Source organism: Varroa destructor, unplaced genomic scaffold (assembly GCF_002443255.2).
Source record: "Varroa destructor unplaced genomic scaffold, Vdes_3.0 BEIS01000002.1, whole genome shotgun sequence".
Lineage (NCBI taxonomy): Eukaryota > Metazoa > Arthropoda > Arachnida > Mesostigmata > Varroidae > Varroa > Varroa destructor.
This window is the reverse complement of record NW_019211455.1, coordinates 3,400,977-3,409,080: the sequence shown is the minus strand read 5'-3', so window position 1 is coordinate 3,409,080 and position 8,104 is coordinate 3,400,977. Positions and strand designations below refer to the sequence as shown.

Genomic DNA, 8,104 nt, shown 5'->3' with positions numbered 1-8,104 from the left:
TGTTAAAAGATACGCTCGATCCCTTCGGGATCCATCTTTTAGCCTAGGTTTGAAGCCTTTATCGTCAGTTATAAGTATTCAATCGTCCCAAAAGTTCGTTTCGAAACTGTGCAACTGAAAATGAAAACAATTTTTTGCCCAGGCAGCTTCAATCAGTGATATATTGGTAGTTATGAGTAATGAACGTAGCTTATCATTCGCGAAGCTGTTCATCATGTGAGGCTGGCATCATAAAACTTACCTTCTCTCCTATGCGCTATAACCGAGCACATTTATTTTACGGTTTCCTCTAAAGAGGAAACCGGTTCACAATATTTAGTTGACTTAACGTTTTAATAGTTTGAGAGAAATTCATAGAAGAACACTCCATTGTAATGTCAGCAGATGCGCAGCATTACCTTCTTTGGACGAGGTCCGGCTTTAGCTTTTCTTTAAAATGCACTACGTTTTACTGTGAGTAAAGCTATCAGAACTTATGTACTTTCCATACGAGAAAAGTATTACCTTTGTTCGACTTTCGAGTATGTTGGGTCATATGCACACGGTTGAGCAATTGATCATCAGTCAAAGGATGTCCGTTTGATTGACGCCCTGTTTGCTCGTTATATATCTTTGAATGGATGTTTATGTGTTCCTCCGGTCTAGCAAAAATTCATATATACATTCTGATCAAGTAAAGTTAGAATCTAAGCGTCCTTATGGTTAAAGGATCGACCTGCGCATGCCTCACCCTCAATATTTGAACTGTTATTTCGAAAATGAGCTAATCCCCTCCTGACCGTGCAATCTTTTACAGTATTAAGTCCACGTACCCCATAAATTTCCTCACGAATTCGGGCCGCATTTAGCTCTTGCCAAAATAAAACCTCAAAATTGACTCTTTTATTACGCTTTTTACATCTCCATTTGGGAAGTTGGTGACTTTACTGAAATCTACGGAAACAAAAGAGAATTAGAAGATAACACCCCAAAAAAATGTAGCAAGCAACCGCTTTTCTTCTCTCACCTACCTGTGTTCATAGCGCCAGAATTTAAACCGTTTTAAAACCCGGAACGAACTTGAAAGACGATACAATAAAATTTCTCCTTACTTGTATAAGTTGTCTAGCATGTAGCGTTGACCACAGCTAAAATAGCGACCAACAGTCATGCCTCGTGGTAAAGACTTCCTTCATAACCATTTTCTGTCAACTGCGGAGAAAAGCTTGGGTCAACCTGCATTTAACATCATAATACCAACGAAGTAATATACGCCAAAAAGTCGCTCACACCTACGAAACAAATGTGGTTTCTTACAATGGTTTTGGAGAAACCATTATGTGCAGGCCTACCGCCGGTTGATTGGAAAGAATCAGACATAATTACCGGTTGCAATTAGAATACGGACGAATGGGTACAAGGTATGGCAGGAAGTGTTCTATCTACTTCAATATCCATCGGCTGCGTCATCCTCGAACTGTGTCCGATCGAGCCGACTTAGGCTGCGCCGCAGGTGAGATCATAGTGCTAGCTCCAAGAAGAACGGACCTGTCCTTGATGCGAAGCTTGAGTAGCATCCGGTATACTCTCACCGGTTGTTAATAGTTAGTTCAGAGAATAACTCGGAGAAGCTCAACAGTTTGTTGCGAAAGTGCTGAACACGTATAAACTTTTCTATCTGTTGATTGCACACATTATTCAAAAACCATTTCATATTTTTCGGCGCGTTTACCTTTACGCTCTAGGTGACTTATGCCAGAGCAAATCAGCTGACTGCATCTAGGCTGTAGTTATTATTTCTAGACGCAATAACGAAAAAACAATATTTAATTTAATAACAATCAAAGTAAGTTTAAAGTATTAACTAGTTTTGGCTTTCTTCATATTTAATTCGATACGAAGCAAACACGCATCTTTTCACAGTAGCCATGAAGGGCTGTATTGGTGTAAGTGATCGGTCATACTTCCTCGATGGATGAGTTCTTTCCCAATTGCATGCAAAGGAAATTCTAACGCTTTAAGCAAAATACATAATTCGTTATCGATTTATTAACACGATATTTACAAATGAACTGTTAGGTTTCATTTTGTTTTCACGTCTTTATATAATATTTTATATAATATTTATATAATATTTTATCACATATTCTGTTCTCTTGCCAGTTCTCGCTAACTAGCTCAGGTTTCATAGATATTTCTTTTCTGTTCTATGGACGAGTTTTAAAAAGATAATAGCTAATGGTACGCTCACCCATTTAGCCTTTTCCACGTGAATACATCCAGTATACCAGGCTGAGTTCGCCGTATCGTATTATTGTAATTTCCATAAAGGGTCTGTGGCATCACTAGAAGCTAAAGCTGAAAATTCTCATAGAAACTATATCAGCCGATAAAAGCTATCGAAGATTTGACGGCGTCGTATCGGGTAGATGATAATAATCTTCTTCGGATATTTTCATCAACATTGAGTTCTGACATGGTCAGGGCAGAAAGCAACATATGCACAGCGAACAGTTGCGAGAGCACGTTCTACGTGTAGCCAATGGCCGTCTACTGCAAGTCCCAGATATGCGCACGTCACTTCCAGCAACTTGACGTGATTCTTTACCTTGCACACACACACAGATCATTCTCCACAATATGCTCCTCATTCCTGCTAAAGACGAGAGATAATGGAACTGAAGAGATTTGTGAAGATTCATGCTTAGTAAAGGCTGGCAGAAGCTTCGCTAGACGAAACAAGCTCCATTTATTAGTCGACTCTCCAGGAAGGCATTTTGCAAGGTTATGCGTACGGCATTGCACATAGGAATACCACGGTCTGAATATGAATTTTGATCAGGTTTGTCTGAGCACGCGTGCGTCAGTGAAAGCGCACACTGACTTCAATAAGCATATCGACGCTGACGTTGTTTGGACGCAGCGATCTTACTTGTGTTACAAGTCGGCCTTACTTCCAAGTAGCGGGATCGCCTTCATTTCCGTTCTAATGCAAAGATACTCCGCCAAAACGCACATAATTGTTGCGGAACATATATTAAGTAACCACCAGCCAGGACTTGATGGAAACCGCCCGTTATAGCACCAACATGCCAAGAGGTGGTAAAAATGAGTCGTACAGCTGAAGTCAAGACACTGCTTTGTGCGAGCAACGAAATACCATACGGTGCCCGCGGATATACACGCATTTAGCTGTAAAGTAATAGAAAATTAACAAAAAAACAACAGAATTAGTAATCAAGCTGTCAGTGTTTGTGGCAGTAGTTTGGGCCAACAACGTAAAAAAGTTTCGTCGAGAACTTTTGTCATTGCTTACCTGTAGCAGCCGTAAAGGGTCGTAGTAAACTCAGTAACAGGCCTTTATATAGACTTTCATGTAATGTCTGTAATCACAGTTCTATGTTAAAGCCTTCGGGTGTTCCAAAACTTGATAAGGTCTTATGTTCATATCGAATCGAGGAAAACTACAGCTCTTTACGATCACGGAATGGCAAATAATTACTCTACACTTATTATCGTAATTCTCTAAACAAAAAACAAAGATTGACTTACCAAGTAAGCGGTAACTGTGCAGAGACCAACAACACTTTTAAGGTGGACGGCCCCGTAAGAGAAGAGTTGCTCGAGAGATATGCTTTGCTGAAACAACGTGTCGATGATCCAAAAGATTACCCCCAAACCCGCGTAGAACGCGCATTGTAATGTCACAATCTGCGAGATTATTAGCGGGGGATCCCAAACCGAATAACGAAATCCAGCCATTTTTCGAAAGATCCAGGGAGAAGCACGACAGCCTGATTTCGCAGTCGGTTACCGCAGACACTATCGTAAAATGAAACAGACGGGAATTAAACAATTAATTAGAAACGAGCGCCATCAAGCCCGCACGATTTCTTAGGAAAGTTTCAGTCATAATCCAGAATTGTTAATAATATGTTCAATAATAATAATAATATTAATAATGATTATTATTAGTTATTATTACAACTTAAACATGAAAAAATATGATTACTATTTGAAATGATGAAGCGTAAACGTAGAAAAATTATTTGTTGAATAATGAAGAAATACTAAAATCTGTTACCCTTATTCAAAAAAACAATGATAGATAATAAAAGCGCATTGTTAAAAAAACCCACAGAATAAATTTCAATGTGTTCTTTGATGAAACAATGTTTAGCTAAATAAGTTCAACGAAATTCAAGGGATACCTAAGCTTTTAATAACAATGTAATAAAATCGCAATATTAAGTTATTCGTATTATGGATTACGTTGCTTTTAACGATTCGCAATAGCATGAATAGTTTGATCTTGACTTGAACAAGTGTTGATTCGACAAGTATCGAACACTTCCATCGTACAATATATATTAATCTATAACCGACATGATCTATAACGGTATTGTTCAAACATTTCATTATCTAAATGTTTGCCTAATTTTGCCCATTAACCCATAAAATAACGATAAAACTGATTCACTACTAGTAGTTCATTTCCTCACACATTAACGAACTGCAGCAGAAATCGTTGCAGAAAGATATCCTAACTGTTACTGCTAATTCCAGTTAATTGCTCAATTTCGATTTTTTTTTTTCAAAAAGAGACAGTCTCATAAAAGTCTAAACTACATGTTACGTATATGGCTCTGGATATCTGTATCTGACACATCCGTCAGTAAGGGCGACGCAGACTAACAAACACACATGCGCTTATGAAAAACTTTAAATTGTCGTCGAACAAAGTAAGAAAATTTTAATTTTTTTTAGAGCTAAAAGCGAAAGTATTAAATAACAGATGTTTCCATAATTTTAGCAATAACATGAATTTCCATCATCAAAGGGAGTAATATTAACATCTGTCCCCAAGATGTAACTGATACCATAGATAGACAATGCAGATTTCGAATTTCATATGATTTCCATCACCGATATATATAAATATATACACATATATATACAAGGAATGAATGTCAATCTGTTGTTGCAGCCATAGCACACGACACAGCGCTAAACTGAAACCTACGGTGCAGATAGTTGTACATAACTTCAGTTGTATGCAATAGCTTTGTGCGCTTATATTTTTTAAAACCATGGGGCACTTTTAAATTACATCTTATATGATCTTGAATAACTGCTCAATTTATACGCCATGTGTCACCTACTGCGGACATCTTATCCCGAAGCACGTTTCTAGATATCGTCTGCTCTTGAAGACCTTTAGAACAGTCACTACTAAGCCAGTGTTAGTGCGCAATCAATATAAAGACATCGAATAATATTGTGACATTGATTAACGTTTTTCTGCAGTGTTTGCACTAATCACTGATGACGGGTAATCCTTATTGCAACAGAAACTCACTTATTGCGAATGGCTGACGCAACATATGAAGCAACCAGTGAAGGATTTCGAAGGGATAGGGAGTCGAAAGCACAGTCTCAAGCCGACGCTCGTACTTACCGGCCAAGGCGATGACATCGCCAAAAAACACAGTCGACTTCAACTCGTTTAACAGCTGATCCTGGCATCACAAACTGACGTCATTTCCTGCGCCAGTCAACCGTTGACCGACATTTACACGCCAGACCTTACCAATTGGCTAGATGGCACATCCGACCTAATGAAGTGGCCGCTAACTTGGCTGGTCCAGCGAATGTTCTACAAGCTGTTGAGTGTCCGGCTTAGCGGAGCACCGGAGAGAGGGTTGGTACCTGACCGCCAACTCGGCGGATAATCACAAGGAAATAACGCTGTTATGATCGGCATTGAGTCAAGATTATTAAGCGATTTGCAAAGTGGTGAGTAGTGACTTCACGTTCGATCCTGTTTCAACCCAAAGTGTGTGGTATTTGCGGGGCTGGGAGGACGCGTGAATTGAGCCCAGCCCGTTCATGATGAAGCTAACTGTGAAGACCACGAAGGACAAATATACAGTGGAGGTGGAGGACGGGGCCGATGTCAAGATTTTGAGACAGAAGGTGGCCGATGAGGCAAAGGCTCCTTTGGAACAAATCTGCCTTATATTTGCCGGAAAAATCCTTAAAGATGGCGAAACGCTCGAGTCACACGGACTCAAAGAAGGACTCGTGCTACATCTTGTGATCCGTGGCTCGAACAAAGCGGCTGCGCCCTCCTCTAATACCGATAATTCATCAACAACAGGTACTGGAACATCGACACAGCAGCAACAGGCCACGGGCTCAGCCGCGTCTAATTCAGGCGGTATTTTAAACTTACTTGGATTAGTAGGTCTGGCTGGTTTAGGAAATCTGGGCGGTTTAAGCAGCGTAGGAGCTGATGGTGGCTCGTTCCAGGCAATTGAGCAGCGTATGCAACAGGAGGTTATGAACAATCCAGAATTAATGCAACAGCTTATGGACAACCCGATAATACAGAGCATGATATCGAACCCCGAATTCCTTCGTACAATGATTAACGCTAACCCGCAGATGCGTGCGATCATTGAGAGAAACCCTGAGTTCGGTCACGTTCTTAATAACCCCGAAGTGCTGCGGCAAACGATGCAAATGGCCCGTAATCCGGCAGCATTCCAGGAAATGATGCGCAATCAAGATCGTGCTTTGTCCAACCTTGAATCAATTCCCGGCGGCTACAATCAGTTACGACGAATGTACACAGACCTTCAGGAGCCCATGTTGAACGCCGCTTCGGAACAGTTCGGTGGAAATCCCTTTGCCGCGCTCAGCAATAACTCGAACTCGGATAGCGACAATAGTACAAGGTTAACGCCGTCGACGACAGAGAACCGTGACCCACTTCCTAATCCATGGGCAGCCAACGCGCCCCAAGCCGGAAGTACAGGTGGAGGCGCAGGCAGTCCATTAGGTGGAATTAGGGGCGGCATGGAATCCATGATGAATCAGCCTGGAATACAGTCACTTCTCTCTCAACTGCAGTCAAATCCCGAAATGATGCAGAGTATGATGTCTTCTCCGTATATGGAGACCTTAATGCGGTCTCTAACTAACAGTCCTGCCCTAGCCGAACAGCTGATCGCTAGCAACCCCCTGTTCGCTAATAACCCCGCAATGCAAGAACAGATGCGGCAGATGATGCCCGAGTTTCTTGAGCAGATGCGTAACCCTCAAATGCGCGATCTACTGACGAACCCTCAGGCATTGGAAGCTATCCAGCGTATACAGGACAGTATGTCACAGTTAAGTCGTATTGCACCCGGAGTGTTTCCAACTGGACAACAAACTACCCTCACCGGCGGCGCTGTTGCAGCGAGTGAAACCGCTGCACCCGCCTCATCGCCAAGCGCAAGGCCAGCAACAAATGGGTCGCCTTCAGGTAACACAGCTGATCCCGACGCTTTGGGTAGCCTTATGGCAAACCTTTTACAAGGTGGGCTTGGCACAGGGGCTCAACCACCAGAAGAACGATTCCGTACCCAATTAGAGCAGTTGGCAGCAATGGGCTTCGTCAATCGTGAGGCCAACATCCGCGCTCTGATAGCCTCGTTCGGAGATGTCAATGGTGCCATTGAGCGACTTCTGCAGTCTCAGTGATAAGTGACGACGACAGTTACTCACGTTTGGGGGTTGCTATATAGCCCAAAAGCAACCACTTTACACGTGGAGCGAACTCAGCGACATGACGATTTGCGGTCTCTCAATCTTGTTTCCAATATATAATGGTTAATGGAGCAATGTCGTTGGCACCGGTATCACTTCCCACCGTCGTGATTTCGGAGCCCAAAGAATTTTAACAAGGAACAGAAAAAGGCGCACGTCTCCCTTCGGTAGGCCGCACTAATATTTGGTGCAACCATCCACCTGTCGGGAACCGTACTGCGTTGTTTGGCACTAACTAAGGATGAAAAAATGCCAGGACAAAAATTACGCTAAAAAATAAAGCAACAAAATGAACTTGTACGGGAAGGAAAACTCGAAAATCGCCGAAGTAACTAAAAATGAGTGAAATGCAAAAACATAATTGAACATAAGCCTCTATATTTATACCGATTATTACAAGCGATATATAAATACATTAAGTAATTATGCTGCTATTATATTACCTTCAAATTGAACCGATTTTGCGGAGACTGATAGAACGTGCAAAAAAAATGATAAATATAGCTTATATAAGTAACACAGAGACATA

The 8,104-nt window shown here is 41.5% G+C and overlaps 2 protein-coding genes across 5 annotated transcripts; one reads left to right on the top strand and one right to left on the bottom strand.

The window, feature by feature from the left end:
• Positions 1-1,995: 1,995 nt before the first annotated feature.
• On the bottom strand, positions 1,996-5,584 carry Sys1 (Sys1 golgi trafficking protein). 4 transcript variants are annotated; one of them, XM_022792937.2, is made up of 3 exons: positions 5,438-5,584; positions 3,532-3,801; positions 1,996-3,171 (listed from the first exon to the last, which is right to left on the bottom strand). In XM_022792937.2, exons 2-3 carry the CDS (start codon positions 3,739-3,741, stop codon positions 2,917-2,919), a joined length of 465 nt encoding a protein of 154 aa, XP_022648672.1. In that variant the 5' UTR covers positions 3,742-3,801; positions 5,438-5,584; the 3' UTR covers positions 1,996-2,916. The 4 variants fall into 4 exon arrangements, with proteins under 4 accessions (XP_022648672.1, XP_022648674.1, XP_086837867.1 ...); XM_022792939.2 differs by having other exon boundaries at positions 5,339-5,475; XM_086981741.1 differs by lacking the exon at positions 5,438-5,584 and adding an exon at positions 5,142-5,281.
• Positions 5,585-5,721: 137 nt separating this feature from the next.
• Ubqn (ubiquilin) lies at positions 5,722-8,098 on the top strand. Its single transcript, XM_022792936.2, has one exon. It carries the CDS (start codon positions 5,869-5,871, stop codon positions 7,507-7,509), a length of 1,641 nt encoding a protein of 546 aa, XP_022648671.1. The 5' UTR covers positions 5,722-5,868; the 3' UTR covers positions 7,510-8,098.
• The last annotated feature ends 6 nt before the right edge of the window (positions 8,099-8,104 follow it).

What these genes read in the sequence shown, in the direction of transcription:
- Ubqn (XM_022792936.2), top strand. Translation starts at nt 5,869, where the DNA reads ATGATGAAGCTAACTGTGAAGACCACGAAGGACAAATATACAGTGGAG.
- Sys1 (XM_022792937.2), bottom strand. Translation starts at nt 3,741, where the DNA reads ATGGCTGGATTTCGTTATTCGGTTTGGGATCCCCCGCTAATAATCTCG. An exon ending in GCACAGTTACCGCTTACTTG is followed by an intron (nt 3,172 to 3,531) that starts GTAAGTCAATCT and finishes ATTACTTTACAG; the next exon opens with CTAAATGCGTGTATATCCGC.